Source organism: Eleutherodactylus coqui, chromosome 7, assembly GCF_035609145.1.
Source record: "Eleutherodactylus coqui strain aEleCoq1 chromosome 7, aEleCoq1.hap1, whole genome shotgun sequence".
Classification (NCBI taxonomy): Eukaryota; Metazoa; Chordata; class Amphibia; order Anura; family Eleutherodactylidae; genus Eleutherodactylus; species Eleutherodactylus coqui.
The window spans coordinates 179,490,580-179,518,150 of NC_089843.1; the positions used below are offsets into that span (position 1 = coordinate 179,490,580).

General features: G+C 46.1%; 1 protein-coding gene across 1 annotated transcript in view; it reads right to left on the reverse strand.

The window, feature by feature from the left end:
* Nucleotides 1-1,023: 1,023 nt before the first annotated feature.
* HERC3 (HECT and RLD domain containing E3 ubiquitin protein ligase 3) overlaps nucleotides 1,024-27,571 on the reverse strand; it is a 57,057-nt gene continuing 30,509 nt past the window's right edge. The window contains exons 18-24 of the mRNA XM_066574045.1: nucleotides 25,059-25,202; nucleotides 22,973-23,139; nucleotides 10,807-10,873; nucleotides 9,197-9,279; nucleotides 7,696-7,879; nucleotides 6,617-6,719; nucleotides 1,024-2,085 (exon numbers count right to left, since the gene is read on the reverse strand). Coding sequence (XP_066430142.1) covers nucleotides 1,877-2,085; nucleotides 6,617-6,719; nucleotides 7,696-7,879; nucleotides 9,197-9,279; nucleotides 10,807-10,873; nucleotides 22,973-23,139; nucleotides 25,059-25,202 — 957 coding nt within the window. The 3' untranslated portion in view covers nucleotides 1,024-1,876. The remainder of the gene's footprint in view (nucleotides 2,086-6,616; nucleotides 6,720-7,695; nucleotides 7,880-9,196; nucleotides 9,280-10,806; nucleotides 10,874-22,972; nucleotides 23,140-25,058; nucleotides 25,203-27,571) is intronic.

Consider the following 27,571-nt stretch of genomic DNA (forward strand, 5'->3'; position numbering starts at 1 on the left):
TAATTCTGGTGACAGAATCCCTTTTAAGATGGTGTTTTCACTCTTCCTGCCACAGATTTAAGCTGCACTCCCACAAGATGATTTCCAGCGGAATGTCTGCAGCAGACATCCCACTGCAGATCAGACGTGGAATGCCTGCATCCAACCTCACACCATTTGGTGCGGGTTTTAGCAAAAATTCCTTTGCGGTAAATGATTGACATGTCGTGGATTTGAACTCTGCTCCACATGTCACTCTCTGCGCGGGTTTTGTGCTGATTATTTCCGCAGCTTGTGGTCGAGATTTTCAAAATTTCGTCCACTTTGCTGCTATTGTAAATGCAGCAGAATTTCCTTGCGGAGAGTCTGCACAGAAATTCTGCTCTGTGGAAGTGCAGCCCCAGGGCTCTTTCCCACGAGCGTAGGCGTTTTAATATGCACCTGCCGGTGCCGTAAAAACGTGTGAACGGCACACAAATCTAATGTTTGTGCGCCCGTTCAGACGCCACGGGACCGGCGCATATATGCCGAGGCCGTGATGCTGTTGCCTCCCCGACTCACCTCCTCTCTCCTTCCCTCTGGCTGTTTGCAATGGGAGTGTGCTGGGCGGGAGCGGAGCTAGCCGGCTCCTTTTCTGCATCCAGCAATGGAGGGGGCGGAGCTAAGCTCCATTGCAAACAGCCAGAGGAGAGAAGGGGGCGGGAGTATAGCAGTCACACTGCTAAACTCCCTTCTCGGGCCGCTGTTATTGGCTTTCATAGGAGCCTATGCAGTGGCTGATGTGTTCCAGGACGCTGCTCGGCGCTACATTTGCCGCCTGGGCACTTTTATGCCGCTGGAATACACTTGTATGATCTGATGTATTGGAATCCAATGCATACGACGGTAGTGTATTTCGGCTGGCCGTGAAACCAGCAGCCGATATACGCTCGTGTGAATAAGGTCTCAGACTAACAATTCAGTATGCGTACAGTCAGAACTTATTTTCTGGGTACAGGATGGAGTTGGTCAAGCACTGGCTATTACAATAATTAGACAAACACCTTTAAAATATTTTTTTTTTATTAATTAAAAACAACTATGCAAAACAGTTTTTTTGTTTCATTCAGCTGCTTGAGATCTTAGTGAATAATTTCTACCAGGTTGGAAAAATTAAGATGCAAAGCATTACTGCAGAGATGCACTTATCCAGCTATGCAAGTAGGAGAGTCTCTGCAGGGCTATTAGAGAGAAAACTGCCCACTGCTATGACTTGTGCCCAGGGTGATAGAGACTTGGCACAGGCCCAGGTGGTAGATGGCAGCGCAGTAATGGCCATTTTTGGTCTGTTTTTGTACCAAAAATGTAATTACGTAAACTAAAAATATTATAATTTGGCGCCATTAGAATGGAATCATTGCCATGTATTGATTTCACACAGCTGGAACTAAGGGAGGTTTGTGTAAGTTACTTATATACAGGGGTACGGGGTTCAAGAACTTCAAACTTATGAACCCATTATACCCAAGAGGGCCTTGAATGGTCTGAAGACGATTCCGAAGCTATGGAATAGTTGGATCAGACGACCAGAGGATCGTCTGCCTGAGAAATTCCCTTTTATTGATAACACTGCTAACCAAAAGATATAACATTATCCACATCAAAGAAGCTCAAAGGGAGTTGAATGCAAAGGATAAAAACTGCAAATAAAACAGCAGATACCATAACACATATTAAAAGCAATATGTTATGACGTCCGCATAGAACTTTTATAACTTTTATTTAACTTGGTTCCTTTATAAAAATAGAAACAGAAGTATTTTTATGTATACAATATTGAGTGTATTTTACATTAAATAAGCCCATTAGAGATAAAGTGCAAATAGACAAGAGGGAAGCATGGAAAGTCAGGGCCGTCTCATACTAGGCTGAAGCCCTCGTAATGGTCTATGGCTTGGGTGAGTCTCTTCCTGAGGATTTCTTTACTGCTATATTTGGGTAAGTCCAAAAGGTTGTAGCATGTGTGAGCTACAGGCAGGTAGTCCTCCCGGCTGGATATAGACTGGATGATTATGTGCAAGCTGGACATGCCGTAGATAGGAATGCGGTCACTGCCGGTGAGAAACACTGAAATGACAGCAGAATTTTCATTAGATGGAGCTTTTTTTGAAAGAAACAGAAGAAAAATTAATAATAATGTTGACAAGTTTCCATAATGGTTGAAGTGAAGTAGAGGAGAACGTGTTACTAGGGAGGCATATATACCGTATAGAATACTGGCATGCACAGGAAGGAGAGGTTTCTCCTTAGGAAAGGCTTTCTAAGAAATTCAATTTTGTTTCCAGAGCTAAACGCACGGTGCGCTCTCAGTCTGCAGGACTCGTCTAAGGCTAACTTCATAGGAGCGACTGCGATATCGAACCGTGATGCTGCACTCGCCAACATGCAATCTCTCTGCGGATGTACGGCGGTTTTATGTCAAAACCACCTTGCATCACTTTGGGAAAGTAGCAATCCTTCGCACTGAATTTCTCACATTGTTTTCAATAGGAGACCTCGCATGGCATGTACCTAGCAGGCAGTGCGATTCTGCTGTTGTCCCTGTGGAAAACAATGAAAGATGCAATGCAAGATCACGCAGAAAGAGAGAACATGCCGCGATTTGTTTCCTACAACACAGTGCAATGCGGAAAAACATCACTCATGTGTAGGACCCCATTCTTTAGAACGGGGTTCATATTTGTGCCATCCCCCAATGCACAAATCTTGTGCGATTTTTTTCGCCCGTGTGAAGCCGACCTAAGGGTTTATTCACACGAATGGGCTGCATATTACTAGTTCAAAATTTGTGCACGCAATACAAAGTGAGTAGAACGCATTCATTTCAATGGGTTCAGTCACATGGGCGGCCTTGTGTTTTGCATGCGCATGTTGGTCGCGCAAAAACCCCCCCAAAAACTGCAGCATGTCCTATTTTCATGCAAATTGCACAAATAAACACAGGGCATGTGTGGGCAAAAAATGCAGTAAAATCTGCACACATGTGCACAAAAACTCAACACCCATTGCGCAAGTATGAAACCGTGTGAAGCCCGCCTAAAGGGTCCAGATGATTGATTACAACATTGAAAATAAAACCGGTAAATACATTCTTAATGCACTCGACAATTATGAAGAAAATCTGATAAACATGAAACAGCCCTATAAAGCAAACTACAAAAGGACGATATGGGCCAAGAAATCCGTAGCACCATGAGATGTAGGTTAACCCTTTATAATTGCAAAATACAGAAATTTGGAGCAAACACAGATCCTCGTGGTACTTCTTAGCACGACATAACATGCAGACATCACATACACAAAACAGACATCCCACCTGTCTAAAGCCCCATTTAGACACATAGATTAATCGCGCGAAATTCGCTATAACGATAAAAGTGAGCGATGGTTTTGCTTTTTAAGACAAAGTTTTTTTTCCTAACGAAAATCGTTGGAAAATGTTGGGCTTTTCAGTCGTTGTATTATCGTTGTGTAATGTTCGTATTGAAAACTGCCCGAAAATCACTGAACGACTGAATGATGTCATTTTGACGAAACGAAAAGCAAACGGCCGAACGATGGATTTTAAGCGGACTGAAAGACGAACGATAAGCGAATCTTTAACGAAAACTACACAACAGGCGCAAGATAGACGCAAAGATTATCGCTTAAATGATGGCTTTTGAACGAACTTCGAGAGATAATCGTTGTGTCTAAAAGGGCCCTTAATGTGCCCATTTTTTAGTTTTCTACTGAATGACGGGTTTTCAGTTCTGCTTGAAAACCGTCCTTCAGCAGAACAGCTGATAAGCAGAACCGCAAGCTGTGCTCTGCCAGTGGAGATCTGATAACATTGTTACAGCTGTTCTCAGCTCTCAGCCCCACCAGCAGAACAGCTGATAAGCAGGACTGCACACTGTGTTTACTGTCCATGGTGCTGAATTCTCCAAGGGGAGCCCGGCTGACCAATACAGCTAATTATAGAGCTCAGACCTACTGCTGAGTTCTGTAACAGCTACCAGAAGCTCATTTGCATGTATATGAAGCTGATAAGTGCTAAGAGCAATTAGTGCCTATTAGTACGTTTATGCAAAACGATCGCTAATCTTTCAATCTTTTAAAAGATATGTGTGTAAATGGACCTTTACACATAAAGGCCCATTTACACGAGCCGATGATCACTAAAAGGCGATTGTTTTAGCGATAATTGTTGCGTCTAAATGTGCGCGGCCATCGGGCACTGCTAGCTGGTCGTTAAATTCAGTCCAAACTAAAAATCGTCCTTCAGCCTTATCAGCAGTTCTCCACGGGGAGTGCTGATAGCATTGTTTCCCGCTGGAGAACAAAGGATCTGAATGCAGATAATAGCCCTCCGGCTATTAACTGCATCAAGCTAAGGCTACATTTGCACACTTAATTGCTCTTAGATAGCTGAGTAGCTACTTAAGGCCCATTTAGACACAATGATAATTGCTCAAAAGATGTCGCTCAAGCGACTTTTGAGCGATCATCGTTGTGTCATTTACAGTGAAAGATGATCGCTCAAGATGAGCAATCACCCTGCCAGCGGAGGATGCAGAAGACAAGCGGGGTGTCCCCACTTGTCTTCTGCATACAGCTGTTTCCCCGCTCTAAGCGCCCGGCTGTTATACAGCTGAACGCTTGAAGCGGAGTATACAGAAGACAAGCAGGGTGTCCCCGCTTGTCTTCTGCATCCAGCTTTCCCCGCTCCGAGCGCTCGGCTGTTATGCAGCCGAGCGCTCGGAGCGGAGGATGCAGAAGACAAGCGGGGACACCCCGCTTGTCTTCTATATCCAGATCCAGATGTTTTCTGCACAGACACCCGGCTGTTATACAGCCGAGCGCTCTGTACCGAGTATGGAGAACAGAGCTGGACCAATGTATTCTTCATACCCAGCCTGTCATCAGGGAGCGGAATACAGTTGAAACAATAGTATCAGCTGTATCCTGCTGTGAATCCCTGATAAGGCTCATCGTCGTCTTTCAGCACGCTGAAGGACGACGAGCGACAGGGTAATGAAAACTGCACAATGCCAGTGCAGTTAGACACAATGATTATCGCTCAAAAGATGGCTTTTGAGCGAATTTCGAGCAATAATCGTTGTGTCTAAATGGGCCCTTAAAAGTTTATACAAAATGATCGCTCAAAGCTGTCACTCAAACCGTCATTTGAGCGATCTTTGAGTGATCATCGGCCCGTGTAAATGGGCCTTAATAAACAGATGTTTAGGGGACTGCTTCTAGTTTGTGCTACAGCAAACACTAAATACAGTCTTTTTATTCCGGATCCCCTTAAAGTCCAGAGTCCTTATAGTAAAGTCCTGTTTACACGTAACGATTGTTGCTCAAAATTCACTCAAACAAAAGTGCGCGATAATAGTTACGTCTAATCACGAGTCATCCTGTGCTTTTTGTTCGCTTTTAGTTAGTCGCTCAGTTTCAGCCTGCATCATCACTGGTGCGCTTACTTTTCGCGATGTCTAAATGCACCCCGCTCATTGTGTCACATAGGAATGGGAGCACTGAGTGAGAAGTGGGCGATACTCAGCAGTGATTTGCCTGTCTAAACATTCTACACGAAGAACTAGTGGTGACGTCACACGCTCGTGCAAACAAGAATCGTTCCGTGTCAGAGGGGCAAAAGGGTGGTTTTACATAGACGGATAATTCTGTTGATGGAAATAAACACTGAGGCAATGGCATGTCAATAGGCAGTCATTGACAATGTGTACACTAGCAGATTACTGATCGCATGGGGACCAATGCTCATTACTACAAGTGGTTGTACCTATAGAGAATGAATAGGGTAGATGTGCTGCCGGTTTGCACAAGACACACAATTACCGGTGGCATATCGTGTGTATTCACAGGGGCCAATGATCTATATGAAAGGGCCTTAAACAAAGGGTTGGAGAAGACAACTGAGTGGATGACAAAGAGCAGTTGTCACAGGAGGGTATACTTGTTATTGAGATGTGGGCACTTAACATTTCCATTAAATATACAAACGTTTAAGCCAGCTATCATGGAAGTCTAATAATCTGGTATCAGACGTTGCCAAGTCTGCCTCATTGTTTTCATGCAGACTTCCAGTGACTAACAGGAATACACCAGGATATGTCTCATTGGCTATATAGTAAAAGTGAGGTGTAGGTTTGGCAAGACTCTCTCATAAACAATTTTTTTCCTAACTGCATCCGAGAGCAGCTACATAAGGACCTGTGATCCACGATGAGCAATATGTAAGAACATAAGCTTCTCACACAAGTTTAGCAGTTCTCTGGCTCTGGAGTGCGACAACCCGAAGCAACGTACCCTGACAAGTAGAGAGCGGAGGGGAAAATGCAAGAGTCAGCCAAGGTGACTGAGGGATCAAGCAGCCTCACCATCAAGATCTGATGCCTTCTGCTTCTAAATTAAGAGGCAGACATCTGGATAGTAAATAGCTGAACTTTAAGCTGAAGTAATTCACACCATTAAAGTACGTGGGGGCATAATTTAGGGCACTGGGAAGATATGACATACGTTTACTGGCAGTCTGACTGCTGACTTACCCTTCTGGCTTTTCCAAAGGAATCTACAAAATACACAAACTTACATAAAAACCTCTTCTTCTTTTCTAGTGGGAATTCATGGAAGGTCTCCCAGAACATCCTCACAGTAGGGTGCACAGCGGAGTATTCCCCCTTGTAGAGTGCGCTCTATGAAAGATCCAAGTAAGGTCTCGTTAATCAGGTATGCTTGTTGCAGATACAGGAGATGACCATACACAGACAAGTTTGGCTTGACTAGCTGTCTTTACTATATAGTATGGAAGATGGAAATAAAAGCAAGCCATAATCTTAGAAGTATAGGATTTTACATAGAAATTGCATTGCGTTACCTCCTAATGACCAACGTCATCTTCTGATAATCTAATGCATATGGAGACCTCTAGACTCTACCCCGATGGCCGATGTCAGGGGAAAAGGGATCATGCATATTGCATTCCAATATGCTTGATCCTTGTTTACAATGGGAGTCGGCACCAGAGGTGTGTTACACTTTATTCCCTTTCTCTGGATTGAAATAAACATGTGCGCTCGGACGAGCACACAGAATTTAGGTGAAATGGGGAAAAATAACTCTTAGCCAAACAAGGATACAGCCAACAATTATGTAATGCGGAAGGCTACCATTACACGTCCTTTAGTTAAAGCGATCCTCTGATCCTGGGGACAAACTTTCTTCTCAATTCACCGCTGATCTGCTTCTTCCCATATAACCTCTGTGGTCTTCCAAGATGGCTGCAGTGCGCCAGTCAGTACTTGATGCATGCTGCGCATCTGTAGTCAGACACTATGCTGCTTTCAGATTGATCATAGCTGCTCATGTCAGCAGTACTAGCCAATCAGAGCAGTGTTTAACCCCCGATAAAAAATGTTATGGGTTTTGAAAAGCGAAGATGAAAATCCCCCCAAAAATCGTTGTGTCCTTATGGCCAAAATAGACAGTGTTCCTAAGGGGTTGATGTCATGGACTACCTATGCACCACCAGTTCTCAATGTGCATTGGGTAGTCTAAGACTTGACAAGATGGCTATCTTGAAAGACTACAAGCTTTGTCCTGGGACTGGATATCACTTTGAAACTTGGACATATGGTCTGACTACATCATGGTTCTAGTCATAGTCCTCACCTCCTCCAGCTCCTGCCAGTTATAGTTAGTACTGCCAACGACCATGGCTCGGAGTTCAGATGGTTGAAAGAGCTCCAACACCTTTCCACCACAAACATTTAGAAATCCCGTGGAGAACGCTTCGTACCATTCTTGTACTGACTGGTTGAAGACATACTCAACATAAGCATCAACAAATTCTCTCCTACAAAATAAAAAGTTGAATCAAAATATATAAAATATTCAACAAGGTTATAAATGCCATCTAATATTCTGGGAATCTCTTACAGAGAAGTATGTGAAAGGTCTTCTCTGTGGTTGACTTTACTCCGACGACAAGGTGCTTTTGTTTGATATTTTTTTGATTTTCATCACTCCATCTCTATTCACTTGATAGCAAAGGATTCCATAACTCAAAATTTACATTGAGTAGTACTACAGTACCGTGGCTATGAAAATACAGGACTTGTCACCTTTCATGAGTAGATTTGGAGTTCTAGGACATGTAGAGAAAAAAACCTTGCAAAATATGGTAGTTCCTTTAGAGCACACGTGTAAAACACAAGGCCCATCGCCTCATTTTATTGCGTTCCGCTCACCCAGCCTACTGCTCCAGTCCAGCATGGCAGTTCAGTCTGACCGCTGACCTTTCCCCCCCCAGCATCTGTGTGCACCAACCTGCATACAGTGCAATGCTAAGGTCAGCGGTCACAGACCTGCAGGCTGGGTGAGTGAAAAGCTGCCAAGTCCAAGGCCAATAAGGAGGTCACTATTTCTACTGGGACCACTGTGGTGGTGGTGGTGGGGGGTTACTACTGCGGCCACTGTGGGGGGTCACTTACTACTGTGGGCACTGTGTGTGTGGATCTATGTAGTAGCTGCAGGTGACCATCTGAGACCCTCTCCAAAGTACTAATCAGCTCTTTGTAATCTATTCTAAGCTGTAAGCACCAACTGGATAAAAGGTACAGTTGGCTACAAAATGTTTCTCTTGGGCCAGCCTGCAAAGCTTTATGTGCAGTTCACTTACAAAAAAATGTTAAAAAATTAAGGCCGCCTGCACACGATCGGGTCGCATTCCGCATGCGGGATCCAACCCTGTGCCTGGCCAGTGACCACGCGTTACTGTCCGGATTCTTCTTTATTCTGTACTGCAGATGTACCGGCCGTTGCGCTAGCGCATATGCGCAGTACAGATTATGCCGCACTGTCACTAGGCAATGACACGAATCCCGCGGCCTTTCCGCAATGATGACTGAGTAAGGGCCATGGGTCGGACGGCTTCCATTGACTTCAGTGGAGGCCGTTCGCAAGGAATTCACCTAGAAATAGAGCATGCTGTGAAATTTCCCCCAAAGGAGAAAAATTGCAATTGATTTTCGCTCGTGGGCAGGAAAAAAAATTAATAAGTTAAAATCGCTTTTTGTGCAGGCGGCCTAATGGTTTGACATCAGTAATTGGGCTTTTTAGAGCCCACTGCATCTGAAGTATGGCACGGCCATGCACAGATCAGTAGACACACCTGTTCTCCTTCGTCACAGTTATCTGGTCTCCTCCAGGCACCAAGGGTTTCAGTTCTGTTAGTCCATAACTTTCCCTACAGATCTGCAAACAGATACACATTCACAAGTAAGAGCGACATACACACAAGAGATTGTTACAACTGAAAATGCTCATGGTAATATGACAGAAAGGGGGACTATTTTCTGCATAGGGGTCTTTGTATAGCTGAACCCTTTTTATAGTTCAGCCGCCACCAAAGGAATTTACAGCAAACATTAAGGTAATGTAACATGTAGCAAATGGCCAAAAATGTGATGGCTCCCAAACATCCTATCCATATTTACTTAGATTTCATTTCAGAACCGCAGGAACATGGAGTTGGCCCTCCTGTAGTCTTATCACAGTCACCATTCATCTATAAACATGAAATTTATGGAGTATGACTGGAGTGTAGTGTGTCCATCCAGCGCATACATGCCAAGATGGCCACTGGCGGCACGCAGCAAGTATGCAACGTCATTGTGTACTTGCTGTGTGCCGCTTGCGCAACTCATGGGTGAAACGCAGCAGATGATGGCCGTCTGATCCCGGCCTAGGTGTGGCAAAAATGAACGTCACCAGAAAAATGAAACAGAATAATCAACGCCAGAATTACATTTTTCTTGGAGACAAGGTGAGCAAAAAAAAAAAAAAAAAATGCAATGAAAAGTGATTAAAAGTCATATGTACAATAAATGGTACCTGTAGAAGCCACAGGTTGTCCCAATAAACGCAAACCCTCATACAACCCCACTGACAGAAAGATAAAGTTATGGCAGTCAGAAGATTTTGTCAGAATTTTTTTTTTTATATAAAAGTAGTATAGCAAATGAAAAAAAAATTGGTATCTGCTAGAGATGTCCGAGCTTGATGCTTGTTCGAGTAGTAGCATACTTGATGGTGCTCGTTACTCGAACAAGCACCACGCCATGTTCAAGAAAATTTTTTGGTCCCTCCCCGCTGAAAGGAAAAAAAACTAACAAAAAAACCCCACTCTGTACATGGCGGGTCCATTGCAAAAATGCTCGAGTCTCCCATTGACTTCAATGGGGTTCGTTACTCGAACAGAACTCTTGAATATTACAAAAATCTTGGCTTGAATAACGAGCATTTTGGTACTCACTCATCTCTAGTATCTACATAATTTTACTAATTTACAGGATAACGTTGTTTCATTTTGCAGGAGTGTGCAAGCCGCAAAAACAGTTGCCCACTAATGATGGTGAAAATGCGTTCACTTCACTTCACTCCACTCCACTCCACTCTGCAGCAGATGATCATTATATGATATGTTAACTAGTACCATTGTGAAGTATAACTCGTCCCACAAGAAAAACAGCCTCCGACAGCTACGGTGAAATAAGAGTCATAATTGTTTTGAAAGTGGGAAGGTAAAAAAAAAAACAAGAAAAAAGTGTTGTGTCCTAGTAGGGTTAAAAACTGCTGGTAATCTAGAATGTAGATGTAAAAGTATTATGGTAAATTACAACAGTATCTATAACATCCTGTCAAATTAAAAATTAGAGCTGGCATCTGTACAATCCAATGAATACAATGCAGACATAGCGCGCTACAATTGTGTCTACTTACTGTAAAATTAAGGCAGAACGTGTCCTCAACATCTTCTCCAGCATAATCTAAGAGTTCTTGAAGACTCCTAGAAGTAAAAGTAAAAAAAAAGTAGAAAATCACTCATCAGTTTAATGAACATCAGGGGTTATAATTAGAGATGAGCGAGCACCAAAATGCTCGGGTGCTCGTTATTCGGGACGAAATTATCGCGATACTCGAGGGTTCGTTTCGAATAATGAACCCCATTGAAGTCAATGGGCGACCCGAGCATTTTTGTATATCGCCGATGCTCGCTAAGGTTTTCATGTGTGAAAATCTGGGCAATTCAAGAAAGTGATGGGAACGACACAGCAACGGATAGGGCAGGCGAGGGGCTACATGTTGGGCTGCATCTCAAGTTCACAGGTCCCACTATTAAGCCACAATACCGGCAAGAGTGGGCCCCCCCCCTCCCAACAACTTTTACTTCTGAAAAGCCCTCATTAGCATGGCATACCTTTGCTAAGCACCACACTACCTACAACAAAGCACAATCACTGCCTGGATGACACTCCGCTGCCACTTCTCCTGGGTTACATGCTGCCCAACCCCCCCCCCCCGCACGACGCAGTGTCCACAGCGCACAACAAACTGTCCCTGCGCAGCCTTCAGCTGCCCTCATGCCACACCACCCTCATGTCTATTTATAAGTGCGTCTGCCATGAGGAGGAACCGCAGGCACACACTGCAGAGGGTTGGCACGGCTAGGCAGCGACCCTCTTTAAAAGTGGTGGGGCGATAGCCCACAATGCTGTACAGAAGCAATGAGAAATAGAATCCTGTGCCACCGCCATCAGGAGCTGCACACGTGGGCATAGCAATGGGGAACCTATGTGCCACACACTATTCATTCTGTCAAGGTGTCTGCATGCCCCAGTCAGACTGGTAATATGTACCTTAACAGTAACCGCGTTGGTGGTAATGTGGTGGTGACTGCGGACCTAGTAGCGCGGTTTTATTTTGTTGGTTTTCGGAATGTGGCCAGGATTAAGTGGGCCGTGGCGGGGGGATGGTGGGGGGGCTCTCTTGTAGTGTCGGTAAAGGTGAAATTCTTGGACTGCCACCAGACGAACCAATGCAAAGGCATTTGCCAAGAATGTTTTCCCTGTTGGAGGAGGAGGGGGATGTTTTTGAGGCACTACGTGTCCTCTCCACGTGTCCGTGGTTATATGCACCTTAACAGTAACCGCGTTGGTGGGAAATGGCCTCGCCGCCATCATGTCTTTGGGAAGCCTCTTTTTCCACACCCCAGAGACATACCATTAGCAGCGGTATAGGCAGAGCCCAGAATTCGTAACATTTCAGCCGTAGCATTAGGACAGGCCCCACTAACATATCACTAGCAGCATTATAGGAGGAGCGCAGTCTTCGTTCCATGTCAGCAATAGTAGCACTCAAGACAGGCCCCAGTAACAATTCCGAAGCAGCAGTATAGCGGGAGTGCAGTCTTCGTTCCATGTCAGCAATAGTAGCACTCAAGACAGGCCCCAGTAACAATTCCGAAGCAGCAGTATAGCGGGAGTGCAGTCTTCGTTCCATGTCAGCAATAGTAGCACTCAAGACAGGCCCCAGTAACAATTCCGAAGCAGCAGTATAGCGGGAGCGCAGTCTTCGTTCCATGTCAGCAATAGTAGCACTCAAGACAGGCCCCAGTAACAATTCCGAAGTAGCAGTATAGTGGGAGCGCAGTCTTAGTTCCATTTCAGTAGCTGCAGTATAGCCAAGGCCCAAGTTACATTTATGTAGCTAAAGTGTAGGCCAACCCCACACACACTTCTGTACCATGAGTGCAGGCGAAGAACATACAAATTGCTATGATTACACTGTAGGTGAGGGCCCCAAAAAATTGGTGTACCAACAGTACTAATGTACCTCAGTAAAAATTGGCCATGCCCAACCAAGATGGCAGGTGAAACCCATTAATCGCTTTGGTTAATGTGGCTTAAGTGGTAACTAGGCCTGGAGGCAGCCCAGTTTAACGAAAAAGTGTTTCAAGTTAAAGTTCCAACGCTTTTAAGAGCATTGAAACATATAAAAATTGTTTAGAAAAATTAGATGAGTGAGCCTTGTGGCCCTAAGAAAAATTGCCCGTTCAGCGTGATTACGTGAGGTTTCAGGAGGAGGAGCAGGAGGAGGAGGAGGAGGAATATTAGACACAGATTGATGAAGCAGAAATGTCCCCGTTTTGGATGGCGAGAGAGAACGTAGCTTCCATCCGCGGGTGCAGCCTACGTATTGCTTACGTATCGCTGCTGTCCGCTGGTGGAGAAGAGAAGTCTGGGGAAATCCAGGCTTTGTTCATCTTGATGAGTGTTAGCCTGTCGGCACTGTCGGTTGACAGGCGGGTACGCTTATCTGTGATGATTCCCCCAGCCGCACTAAACACCCTCTCCGACAAGACGCTAGCCGCAGGACAAGCAAGCACCTCCAGGGCATACAGCGCTAGTTCAGGCCACGTGTCCAGCTTCGACACCCAGTAGTTGTAGGTGGCAGAGGCGTCACGGAGGACGGTCGTGCGATCCGCTACGTACTCCCTCACCATCCTTTTACAGTGCTCCCGCCGACTCAGCCTTGACTGGGGAGCGGTGACACAGTCTTGGTGGGGAGCCATAAAGCTGTCCAGGCCCTTAAAGACTGTTGCACTGCCTGGGCTGTACATGCTGCTCGATCTCCGCACCTCCCCTGCTACCTGGCCCTCGGAACTGCGCCTTCTGCCACTAGCGCTGTCGGATGGGAATTTTACCATCAGCTTGTCCGCCAGGGTCCTGTGGTATAGCAACAGTCTCGAACCCCTTTCCTCTTCGGGAATGAGACTGGGAAGGTTCTCCTTATAGCGTGGGTCGAGCAGTGTGTACACCCAGTAATCCGTAGTGGCCAGAATGCGTGCAACGCGAGGGTCACGAGAAAGGCATCCTAACATGAAGTCAGCCATGTGTGCCAGGGTACCCGTACGCAAAACACATGGCTGTCTTCACTAGGAAGATCACTTTCAGGATCCTCCTCCTCCTCCTCAGGCCATACACGCTGAAAGGATGACAGGCAAGCAGCAGGGGCACCGTCAGCAGTGGGCCAAGCTGTCTCTTCCCCCTCCTCCTCATCCTCCTCATGCTCCTCCTCCTCCTCCTCCTGAATGCGCTGAGATAAAGACAGGAGGGTGCTCTGACTATCCAGCGACATACTGTCTTCCCCCGCCTCCGTTTCCGAGCGCAAAGCGGCTGCCTTTATGGTTTGCAGGGAACTTCTCAAGATGCATAGCAGAGGAATGGTGACGCTAATGATTGCAGCATCGCCGCTCACCACCTGGGTAGACTGCTCAAAGTTTCCAAGGACCTGGCAGATGTCTGCCAACCATGCCCACTCTTCTGAAAAGAATTGAGGAGGCTGACTCCCACTGCGCCGCCCATGTTGGAGTTGGTATTCCACGATAGCTCTACGCTGCTCATAGAGCCTGGCCAACATGTGGAGCGTAGAGTTCCACCGTGTGGGCACGTCGCACAGCAGTCGGTGCACTGGCAGATTAAAGCGATGTTGCAGGGTGCGCAGGGTGGCAGCGTCCGTGTGGGACTTGCGGAAATGTGCGCAGAGCCGGCGCACCTTTACGAGCAGGTCTGACAAGCGTGGGTAGCTTTTCAGAAAGCGCTGAACCACCAAATTAAAGATGTGGGCCAGGCATGGCACGTGCGTGAGGCTGCCGAGCTGCAGAGCCGCCACCAGGTTACGGCCGTTGTCACACACGACCATGCCCGGTTGGAGGCTCAGCGGCGCAAGCCAGCGGTCGGTCTGCTCTGTCAGATCCTGCAGCAGTTCGTGGGCCGTGTGCCTCCTATCTCCTAAGCTGAGTAGTTTCAGCACGGCCTGCTGACGCTTGCCCACTGCTGTGCTGCCACGCCGCGCGACACCGACTGCTGGCGACGTCCTGCTGCTGCTGACACATCTAGATTGCGAGACAGAGGTTGAGGAGGAGGAGGAGGAGGAGGAGGAGGAGGAGGAGGAGGAGGAGGAGGGTGCTTTAGTGGAAGAAGCATACACCGCCGAACATACCACCACCGAGCTGGGGCCCGCAATTCTGGGGGTGGGTAGGACGTGAGCGGTCCCAGGCTCTGACTCTGTCCCAGCCTCAACTAAATTCACCCAATGTGCCGTCAGGGAGATGTAGTGGCCCTGCCCGCCTGTGCTTGTCCACGTGTCCGTAGTTAAGTGGACCTTGCCACTAACCGCATTGGTGAGGGCGCGTACAATGTTGCGGGAGACGTGGTCGTGCAGGGCTGGGACGGCACATCGGGAAAAGTAGTGGTGACTGGGAACTGAGTAGCGCGGGGCCGCCGCCGCCATCATAGCTTTGAAAGCCTCCGTTTCCACAACCCTATACGGCAGCATCTCAAGGCTGATAAATTTGGCTATGTGGACGGTTAACGATTGAGCGTGCGGGTGCGTGGCGGCGTACTTGCGCTTGCGCTCCAACACTTGCGCTAGCGACGGCTGGACTGTGCGGTGCGAGACATTGGTGGATGGGGCCGAGGACAGCGGAGGTGAGGGTGTGGGTGCAGGCCATGAGACGGTAGTGCCTGTGTCCTGAGAGGGGGGTTGTATCTCAGTGGCAGGTTGGGGCACAGGGGGAGAGGCAGCGGTGCAAACCGGAGGCGGTGAACGGCCTTCGTCCCACCTTGTGGGGTGCTTGGCCATCATATGTCTGCGCATGCTGGTGGTGGTGAGGCTGTTGGTGGTGGCTCCCCGACTGATCTTGGCGCGACAAAGGTTGCACACCACTGTTCGTCGGTCGTCAGGCGTCTCTGTGAAAAACTGCCAGACCTTAGAGCACCTCGGCCTCTGCAGGGTGGCATGGCGCGAGGGTGCGCTTTGGGAAACAGTTGGTGGATTATTCGGTCTGGCCCTGCCTCTACCCCTGGCCACCGCACTGCCTCTTGCAACCTGCCCTGCTGCTGCCCGTGCCTCCCCCTCTGAAGACCTGTCCTGTGTAGGCGTTGCACACCAGGTTGGGTCAGTCACCTCATCGTCCTGCTGCTCTTCCTCCGAATCCTCTGTGCGCTGCTCCCTCGGACTTACTGCCCTTACTACTACCTCACTGCAAGACAACTGTGTCTCATCGTTATCGTCCTCCTCACCCACAGAAAGTTCTTGAGACAGTTGGCGGAAGTCCCCAGCCTCATCCCCCGGACCCCGGGAACTTTCCAATGGTTGTGCATCAGTGACGATAAACTCCTCTGGTGGGAGAGGAACCACTGCTGCCCAATCTGAGCAGGGGCCCGAGAACAGTTCCTGGGAGTCTTCCCGCTCCTGAGCATGTGTCATTGTAGTGGAGTGAGGAGGCTGGGAGGAAGGAGGAGCAGCAGACAGAGGATTCGGATTTGCAGCAGTGGACGGCGCAGAACTGTGGCTGGACGATAGGTTGCTCGAAGCACTTTCTGCCATCCAGGACAGGACCTGCTCACACTGCTCATTTTCTAATAAAGGTCTCCCGCGTGGACCCATTAATTGGGCGATGAATGTGGGGACGCCAGAAACGTGCCTCTCTCCTAATCGCGCAGCAGTCGGCTGCGACACACCTGGATCAGGAGCTCGGCCTGTGCCCACACCCTCACTTGGCCCTCCGCGTCCTCGGCCGCGTCCTCTAGGCCTACCCCTACCCCTCAGCATGCTGTATTACCAGTGATTTGATTTCACAGGCAGGAAATAAATTGGCGCAAGCCTGCAGGTCAAATATAATTTTTTCCCTTTTTTGCAAAGGAAAGGCCCCACTGCGTATATTCAATGAACAATACGTTTAATAACTGTGGTGTGGCCCAGAAAAAGTGTCACACAACTTTAGTGTAGCAGAGTTATTAACTCTGGCAGAGCAGGTATTTGCCAGTCAGGAAAGAAAATGGCGCAAGCCTGCAGTAAACCGTAGCTGGTTGCGTCTGATTTTTGTACGTTCTCCACGCAGCACACACGTACACGGAGACCTTAGGACTGACACAGGCAGGCCAAATATAATTTTTTCCCTTTTTTGCAAAGGAAAGGCCCCACTGCGTATATTCAATGAACAATACGTTCAATAACTGTGGTGTGGCCCAGAAAAAGTGTCACACAACTTTAGTGTAGCAGAGTTATTAACTCTGGCAGAGCAGGTATTTGCCAGTCAGGAAAGAAAATGGCGCAAGCCTGCAGTAAACCGTAGCTGGTTGCGTCTGATTTTTGTACGTTCTCCACGCAGCACACACGTACACGGAGACCTTAGGACTGACACAGGCAGGCCAAATATAATTTTTTCCCTTTTTTGCAAAGGAAAGGCCCCACTGCGTATATTCAATGAACAATAACTGTGTTGTGGCCCTGCCTACACAATTCTGTCCCTGTAGTATCAATGGAGTGCTACTGCACAGACGATTTTTAGAAAAAAAAAAATATGCAACACTGCTAACAGCAGCCAGCACAGTACTGCACACGGTTAAATTTGGCCCTAGAAAGGACCGTTGAGGTTCTTGAAGGCTACACTCACTCCTAACACTCTCCCTGCCTAAGCACCACTTCTGTCCCTAATGCCGGGTGCAATGCTCTGCACTGCCGATTTTGAGGAAAAAAAACAAAAACCCACTGCTAGCAGCAGCCTGCACACAGGTAGATGTGGCCCTAAGAAGGACCTTTGGGGTTCTTGAAGCCTACACTAACTCCTAACGCTCTCCCTACAGCAGCTCCAGCACGATACCACTGTCCCTCAGCTAACTCACAAGGCATGTGTGGCCAGCCGCGGGAGGGGCCGACTTTTATACTCGGGTGACACCTAATCTCGCCAGCCACTCACAGCAGGGGGGTGGTATAGGGCTGGAACAACACTGGAGGAAGTTGTAATGCCTTCCCTGTCTTTCAATTGGCCAGAAAAGCGCGCAAATTTCTCAGGGAAGAAAGTGAAAGTAACCCGAACACCGCGTGGTACTCGTTACGAGTAACGAGCATCCCGAACACCCTAATATTCGCCCGAGCATCAAGCTCGGACGAGTACGTTCGCTCATCTCTAGTTATAATGCATTTCTGGTTGTAGGTTACCAAAACTAAATTATTTAGTATATCCCCTAAAAGTAAATAAAAATCTTAAAAAGCAACAATTAAAAAAAAAACAACCAAAAAACAGATCCTTCCTAAATCTTCTCCTTTTCTTTGATCGTATTTTTATCATATTGCAATACCTAAAAGAACACAAAAGAAATCTGGTGTGTCCCAGGAGATCTGGCAAGAGTCCTTCCTGCTAACAACCCTGTGATTCGCTGCAGCAGGAGCCTCCCTCCTTCTGCAGTAAGGTAAAAAAGATCACCAAGTCCAACCCCTTGGCTAAGCCCCATGGCTTGAGCCAATCACTTAGCAAAAAGGCAAGATATTATCCCTATACAGAAAATTCCTGCAGACTGATAGTGAGACCAAGACCATCTCCTCTGACTTATATCATTTCTTTCTATGGATGGCATTCCCTTAGTAATGAACATCTTCATTATCTGTTCACACTGGTAACATTTCCAAAGGTTTGCATTACTTCTAACAACCAAAAATAGTGCAGCTGGATGGTAAAAAATTAGGATGGTGCCAGTAGGACCGGAGTTTTACGGACGTCCACCCAAAAATTAAAACCAAGCATACATCAGACGCTACAGCAGTAGACAAAGCAGAATGAGCAGATGTGCTTACAGAAAAATTGGACTTTTCAATTTCATCGCTGCCACAATCTCTACTTAGAGGCTGTTGTCATATGGCCATCATTGCTGAAGTAATCACAAACTGACCACCAGTTTAGAAGTTAGCCAGTGTGCGGAGTAAAAAAAAAAGCTAATGAGATCCAAATTCAAGAGTGACAAACAATATGGAGGTGGATCCCATTGTCACTTCCATAAAAAAAGGCTGCAACAAATTGAACAAAAAAGTTAAAATATTTCTTTACAGAAAAAAAGCAACTTTGTACTAATTTACAAATATGTGACCGTGCTTATGTTTGTGGTAGAAATTCTCTTTAAACCGATTAGGATTGGCGCTTGGTCCTGGGCTTTAAACCCACATTGCTGTAATTGTACAGCACGTGTATAGAGCTTCTCTAATCTAACAGGAGCAGGTCGAGTGCTCGGCTGTCAAAGCCCGCTGCGGACCCCAAAGAAAAGTCTTAAGTGGGTTATAACAGCTTCAGTCTCAACAAGAGCTATATAGTGAATAGAGGAAGCAGTGCCGTTCCCTCAAGTGGGCCCAGCAATCACATGATTGTTGGCAGCCCCCAGGATTACAGAGCTGATGGGTCTTAAGGCCCATTTACACGGGATGAGTGTCGGGCAAACGGTGTTCGACATTCTTTCCCGCATACACTCGCTTCTGTGCTGTTACACAGGAGCAAGTATCGCTGGCTCGCTCAGAGAGTGGCCAGCAGGGGGTTCCGGGCGGCTGGAGGAGATTTCTCTCTCTGCTCTCCCCCGCCCCTCTCTATTCACTGTAAGCAGTGGCCGTTCACTACTGAACGGCTGCTGTTTACACTGAACGATGGTCATTCAGGATTTTAAGTTGCTCATTTTCCAATGAAGCTTTGCTAGTGCAAGTATTTACTAGGACAAAACAGACTATTTTCACATGAGAGAGTGCGATATCAGGCAGAGAAACTCGTCCCGTTATTGCCAACGTGCATCTTCACACCAATGTGAGGAGTTTTAATTCAAAACTCGCATCACTTCTGTGAAATTGCGATCCTCCGACTCAAGTGCTTTACGAGGTCCTTGGTACTGGTGCATTATGTCTCCACCAGAAGTATGGGTGGAGACATGGCTTTGGCAGGTTGAGATGCTGTTGACGCCCACAGGTGCAGATTGGTCCCCGGCTGCCTCCCATTTCATGTGTGCACTGTGACTTAGGCCAGCGGACTTCCATCTTATCTTTCCACCGCGCTGTTACTGTCCACAGCTGCCTCGCATTGCAGCTCTACTTCCAATCTCTGCTGTCACTCTCCACAGGAGCCTAAGATTTTCGCCTGAGGATAATTTCTCAATGCTTCCCCCGGTGGCCTCCCATGTCAAAGCCGCTGTGACTGTCCTCGCCACCATCCCATCTCCGCCAGCCGCAAATCTCTCTTTGCCACAGCAGCGGCTGCTCAAAGAGCTGATATTCTGCGCTCGCGGAACCGCTGTAAGTGTCCTTGCTGCTACGATCCCATCTGCTTCTGACCCAGATGTCATTGTCTCCGCAGACCGCACATCTCTCTGCTGTGGATATCTCTTCTAGCCAATCTGGAACTTTGGGGGAGTTACCAAGAAGTTATCCGTCACTCTAGGTCTCCACCCATAATGCTGATGGAGACATATTGCACCAGTACCAATGTCATTTAAGGTCCCATTGAAAATAATGGACAAGGCATTCCGTGGGAACGCCCCGAAGACAGAACATGCAGTCATTTTTATTGCTGCGGGGGGAAAAAAATGTGCCCATGTGAATAAATCCATTAAAAAAAAAACAGAGCTCATATTTGTGCGTCTCACAACACACGGTTTTTGCCCGTATAAATAAGCCCTTAGAGTATTTCACAATCTGCTACAGATGCACTAAATTACATTGAAAATGCAGTTTTGTATGGCGATATAAAGAAATAATAAAAATATATATAATAGAAGGGGCTCTGGTGATTAAAAACATGGGGATGGCGGATTTACGGTAGTAGTTGGTCAAGCAATTCCTTCCTTTCTAAAAAAAAAAAAAAAAAAAAGCCCAAAAGGATCATATTGAGAGATTGTCCACCAGGGGTCAATGATGCAGTTATAAAAAAAAGTAGGAAGCAAAGGACACTAAGCAAGATGAGTTCTATAAAGACTGTAGGGTTAGTGAAAGAAGTTAGAACAAACTTATTTACATGTAAAATACCAGTTCTTAATGACTTCCTAAATTCAAGATCTCACACAAAATGTGAGCAACAGATTTGCCTACATTACAAAAGTGGATACGTGCTAGGTAGGAAAAGTAGAGTGTCAGGACAAATTCCTCCCCCAATACATGCAGTGGGTCATCTTGTCCTCTACGGCAGCAAATAAATAGATTTTTCAACTTATCTAGGATTGCTGCAGTCTGCAAATAGTGAGAAGTGAAGGGTAATCATGAGATTGGCAGTGCACTGTGCCATGCCCTCTATACCCGCAACAGAAGGGGCATACACCGCGCACCAACACTGATCAGGAGAGAAGTTCCATCAGGTCATCCCATCCAATAACCAATTTGCTTCCACTCACAAGTGAGTACATCAGGGAAGATGCATTAGAACGCTGCTCATTATACAGGGTGGAGCGCGGTAATTTGCTAATTTGGGACGGAAATAAAAAAATAATGAACTTGTAAAAACTTTATTTTATATTTTATTTACATTGAACAGTAGTGGAATTTACAAATTATTTGGTTTTAAATATTGTATCTGGCAAATGTTGACCTTCGCTATCCACACACTGCTGCATACGTTTTCTGAAGTTCTCATGCACTCTTTCAAGCATGTCGACTGGCAATCTCAGCGTCAATATTGTTCCTTAGGTCTTCCAGGGTGTTGCTTTTTTGAGTTGCAGGTTGTGGCAGCGCTGTTGGTCGAAGAGAGGGGAGAGTGGGCGTTGCTTATAGTGGCTGACGGGAAGTTTGTCTGCAGCTGCTTTTCAGTTGCCATCATGCAGTGGACACGTGAGGAGCGTTCATTTTGTGTTGAAGCGTATTTTTCAAATAACCACTCGATCATTGCAATGCAACGTGCTTTTCGTTTGCGATTCGCTGTTCCCCCACGCGGACGTGTTCCTGGACGGCAATCAGTTGTAAATTGGGTAAATGCATTCAGAACAGCAGGGAATGTGTCATCTGTACGAAGAGGACCTGCGAGAAGTGTTACACCACAAAACATCGAACGAGTTAGAGCAGCAGTATTGCAATCTCCGAAACGCTCTGCTCGGAAGCAAGCACTTGCTCTTGGCATTTCAAGACGTTCTCTCCACCGGATTCTTCATAGTGAACTGAATTTTCACCCGTATAAAATGTGCGTGGTCCAACAATTGTCAGCACGGGATTATGTTACACGACGAACATCTTGTGAAGACATGCTTGCAACCATACCTCGTGACGCAATTGTGTTCTTTTCTGATGAGGCACATTTTCACCTCAGTGGGTGTGTAAACAAACAAAACATGCGGTACTGGAGCGATACAAACCCCAGAGAAGTTCACCAGAGACCTCTGCATTCGGACAGCGTCACTGTGTGGTGCGCCTTATCACGGGTAGGCATCATTGGCCCTTACTTTTTTCCGGCAACTGTGAATTCCGAACGTTACTTAACTGTGCTGCAGGATTTTTTCCAGCCAGCACTCGAGGCAATGCAATTAGAGGATACATGGTTTCAACAAGATGGTGCCACTGCACACACAGCGAGAGTTACCATGAATTTTTTGAGGCAAACGTTTCCTGAACGGCTTATCTCTCTGAGGGGTGATCTTAACTGGCCGGCACGCTCACCAGACTTAGCCCCATGCGATTTTTTTCCTTTGGGGTTACCTGAAGTCTAAGGTGTATTGCAACCGTCCCAACACCCTGGAAGACCTAAGGAACAATATTGACGCTGAGATTGCCAGAATACCAGTCGACATGCTTGAAAGAGTGCATGAGAACTTCAGAAAACGTATGCAGCAGTGTGTGGATAGCGAAGGTCAACATTTGCCAGATACAATATTTAAAACCAAATAATTTGTAAATTCCACTACTGTTCAATGTAAATAAAATATAAAATAAAGTTTTTACAAGTTCATTATTTTTTTATTTCTGTCCCAAATTAGCAAATTACCGCGCTCCACCATGTATATACCCTTCCCTAACATACAAGTTTAGTTTAGCTTCTTATTTCATGCCAACATATTCTACTGACATTCTAGTAATCACTCACATCTTTCCCCAGTGGGACCCACAATCTAGTTTCCCTATCATAAGCACCATTTAGGTTGAACTTATAGGAAGCCAATAAACGGATCTGTACGTTTTTGGCAAATGTACTACAAAATAAAAGTGTGAAGAACTAAATTTGTATATTCCCATTTTAAGGTTTAATAGGGGGTCTCTATAGTATTAATGTGCAAGTCCAGTAGATAGTCAACATGAAAAGATGTGAAGCACGCACCTTCCTTCTGTAGGCGACAGCTCCTTGAGGTCTTCTAAAGTGGCTGGCACATTCAGAAGCTTCTTATATAGCACCAAAGGAAAGTGAAGGTCAACCACGGTGAAGTTATAGATGGCCAACCCACACATAATGCCAATCAGATGGAACCAGTTGTGCTCTACAAAACACTAAAGAGCATACAAATCTGAGAAAGTACCCATAGATACAAGAACTAGTAAGAACGAGTAAGTGACGGACACAAGAATGCCTGAGAAATACTGTTTCATTCCCAATGCTATAAGAAATCTCGCGGTGAGACAATGGTCTGGCCTGCGCGTTAAAGCTGGCTGCTGAGGGTCCGGCATTCCCTGGTAGGCAGTGAACGCTACGTCACTAATTACGTACCGTTCACTGCCCTGCAGGAAGTAAACTCTGGTGGATGGACGCTACATAACAAGAAGAGGATCCGGCTGGCTTGTGGCGAGGTGACCCGGGGGACTGGAGGAGCCAGGAGAAGATCAGGGAGGTGAAGATCTGGTAAGAAGACTGAGGCCTCATGTCCACGGGGAAAATCAGATCCGCTGCAGATTCTCCATGGAGAATCTGCAGCGGGTCCCTCCTGCCCCGCGGACATGGGCGCTGAAAATAGCAATTTAAAAGCATTTACCTATCCGTAGCGGGCGGGGACGCTCTGCTCTTCCTCACGGCCGGATCTTCATTTTCGGCCGGCGGATGAATTCCTCACGCCGGCGGCACGTCGTCGACGTGCCGCGCGCATGCGCCGGGCACATCCGCCGAGCCGAAGCAAGGGAGATGCGGCCGTGAGGAAGAGAAGACCTTCAGCGCCCGCTCCGGGTGAGTAATTCTTTTAAATTCCTATTTTTGGTCTCCCGCGGATCCGGACGGCTTCCATAGGCTTCAATAGAAGCCCGCGGGAGCCGTCCCCGCGGGAGACCCGCATGAAAATGGAGCATGGTCCAGATTTTTTCATGCTCCATTTTTTTTAAAATCTCTTTTATTGACCATCCGCGGGTATTTATCTACCCGCGGGTGGTCAATGCATCCCTATGGGGTGCGGATCCGCGCGCGGGAGATCCGCTGCGGATCTTAAATCATATTTTCCCCGTGGACATGAGCCCTGATGGTGGAGGAATAGGTAAGTATAGGACAGAACCCCTTTAATGTTTTTTCTATTTCGGGCTTATTTTTTGCAGGATGAGCTGTAGTTTTATTAGTACCATTTTGGGAAATTTTTGTCTTTTTGATCACTTTTTCTTCAACTGTTTTGAGGGTCGGGTTAACAATTCTGGCTTCACGTTTTGTTTTTTTTAAGGCCTTCACTGTGCAGGATAAACAATGTGATATATTAATACTTCAGACTTTTACGCACACGGGAATAACAAATATCTGGGCTTGTTTTTGTTTTTAACTGTTTATGCCTTTTTTAATGGGGAAAAAGTGAAGCGGGTTTTATTTTTTAAAACTTAATGTTTTAAAAATTTTTTTTTTACTGTTAAAAGACTAAACAAAATTAGTCTCCATATGGGACTTGAACTTTCAATTATTTGATCGCTTGTACAATATAATGCAGTACTTGTATTATTGCACAATGATAATGTTGCCTATCGAGCCCTTCCATAGGCAGGGTTTGATAGGTATCTATGCATTGCTGCCTTGGGAGCCTTCAGTAGGCATGGGCTGCCATTCTAGACCATCAGCACACACCCTACTGTTGACTGTTCAAATGCATGGTGAGCTTTGAGCAATTGTTGGAAACCGCTGATTGCTGTGAGGTATGGAGCAAACTTGGCTCCCGAGCCCGTTCCATACATCCTTTATTACTGCATGGCATAAATTTTCATATGGTGGTTGTGAGGGGGTTAAATTAAAATGTCCTACATAGAGACAGAAATATCATTAGTCATGCTACAATTTATCAGTTTTAACACCAAAAGTGGACAAATTACTGCACTTTAGTTACACTATTTTAGTAGCCAAGAACTCATACAGACATCAACAGACAGCAGCACGGCGAAGATGCTCCTGGCAGTGGTGAAGCTTTCCTTTAAGTAGGATAATACATAAGATGTCACACTTTGTCACTTACTATATCGGAGAACCAGAGGAGATTGGAATCGGGATACACGGTAAACATCCCATAAATGGGGTTCAGAAGTTCTTTAAGAAGTAAGAGAAAGAATTCTTTAGTGACTCCACCATCATCCACTGCCTCTTCCCCGTCAAATATCACCTGGAACAAAGGAATGTAACAATACCACGTCACCATGTGGTGTCATAGGGAACATCGGCTAAGAGGGAAAGTGCAATCCAGCTCACGGGTGACAGATGTGAGAAGGTAGAACTTCATTGGATCGTTATAATAACCGTTGCACAGGACATCCAAGGAAACGCAGACCGTGCTCTTAATCGTGGCTAAAGAACAACAGACTGACGATTCCTTTAAAGCCATATTGACACACAGGGAAAAAATGAATAGAAAGTCACATGATGCATGTGTCATAGGGATACTCCCGTAATGATGAAGTACACCAAATTATATCCAATCATCAAAGATATAAATAATGACATATTGTAAAAAGAATCCGTGCGCAAATAAGAACAAAAGAAATGCACAACTAGTGATAGAGTGACTCAAGTGTCCTGTATGCATACAGATAGAGCTACATATTGTAAGCGGAGCTCTAATCTGATCAATTTTTTTTTGCACAGGAATGAAATATGTTGTTTCAAGAAGGATTTCATCTTGGAGCCCGAATACAACACAGGTTGATGTACTGTGGTACCTATCCTGTATGCATTATCAAAAGTTTCCAGGGAGTTGTGCCCTGACTGATAGGGCCCATTGTTGATGCATCGGCTGTCTGGGCAAAAATGTGTGTGTTTATTTGCTGCAGTCCCTCGCCCAGAAAGTTCCCGATTACTTACAGGATCCTGGAGGCATGTAAATTATTTTTGAAGATCTAAAGTGGATAACAGAATTTATGTAGTTACAAACGATGTGGTACCGCTAAACCCCTCCATTATGTGTGAGGTAGGTACACAGGCACTTACTTTGCATTCTGCTAATTTTCATTAAGCAAGTCAGCCCTTTCTCATAACCTACAATTATTTGTGTTGCGATAGCAAGTACAAATTAAGAGAGTGCTGATGGGGACCAAATACTTGATCCCATTAGCAGACCTGGTTATGGCATTGTTGGATAAACTTTATCTTCTTAGTACCACCACCCCACATGCTCATTGTACACTGGGAATGTTTAGCTTACAAACAAGAAGGCTGAGAGGCTTAATAGCTGTCTACAAATATCTGAAGGGCTGTCACAGTGCAGAGGGATCAGCCCTATTCTCATCTGCACAAGAAAAGACTAGAAGCAATGGGATGAAACTGAAAGGGAGGAGACACAAATTAGATATTACAATGAGGGGGATCAATGAGTGGAACAGGTTACCACAGTAGGTGGTGAGGTCTCCTTCAATGGAAGTCTTCAAACTGTCTGGGATGATTTAGTGAATCCTACACTGAGCAGGGAGTTAGACCCGATGACCCTGGAGGTCCCTTCCAACTCTGACGATACCAGTGTGTATCATAGAATAATAGTGTATCAACAATCTCTTGTTACTTTAGTCTGAGATGTACCGATTATTCCAGTGTTTTTGAATATTTGGATAATAATGTATTTGAAGCAACCCTCGAATTTCTGTCTTGGGACTGGAGGGGGTATATTAGCTGTAGTTGATCTACTCTGCTGTCCCTCTATTCCACTGGTAAAGGCCCTGGATTTGGCTGTTCAAGATGGCTGATGTGATCTTTAACTAATCGGACTCTCCCCTCTCTAATCCATACTAAATGCAACAGCTAGACTCATCTTCCTATCCGCCCGCTTCTCAGATGCCTCTGCACTATGCCAGTCACTACACTGGCTGCTTATCCACTACAGAACTCAATTCAAACTTATCACCCTCACCCACAAATCTCTCCATGGTGCCGCGCCACCATACATCTCTTCCCTCCTGTCTATACATCACCCACGCACCCCGCTCTGCTAACATACTCAAACTAAACACCCCTGTGATACAAACCTCACATGCTCACCTCCAGGACCTCTCTAGAGCAGCACCAAATTTCTGGAACGCTCTACCCCACAATATCAGGACAATCCCCGACACACGGAACTTCAGACGCGCATTAAAGATGCACCTCTTCATAGAGGCATACCAAACCTCCTGATCTAGTCCCTCATCCCCCATCCCCATAATATGCCCCCTGCCCCTCCCTATGGCTTTCTACTTTTGCCTATCAAGTACACTTCCTGTCCTGCACCTCCTGTATGACCCCCACCCTGTTTGTGTCCCAAAAACTGTATATTATATGTTATCGTCGCATTGCTGTGTTCCCCCTTGCTCCACCGCCTACCCCTGTACCTTCTGTATCACCCCCACCACCGTCTGCAAATAATTGTATACCAATTTTTGAAATTTTAGTATGGTTTGTGTTCCCAATGTGCCTTGAAGGCGCTGCGGAATAAGTTGGTGCTATACAAGATTATTATTATTATGGTATTTCACATTGAATAGGGTATCTTCACTTCCATGATCCCCA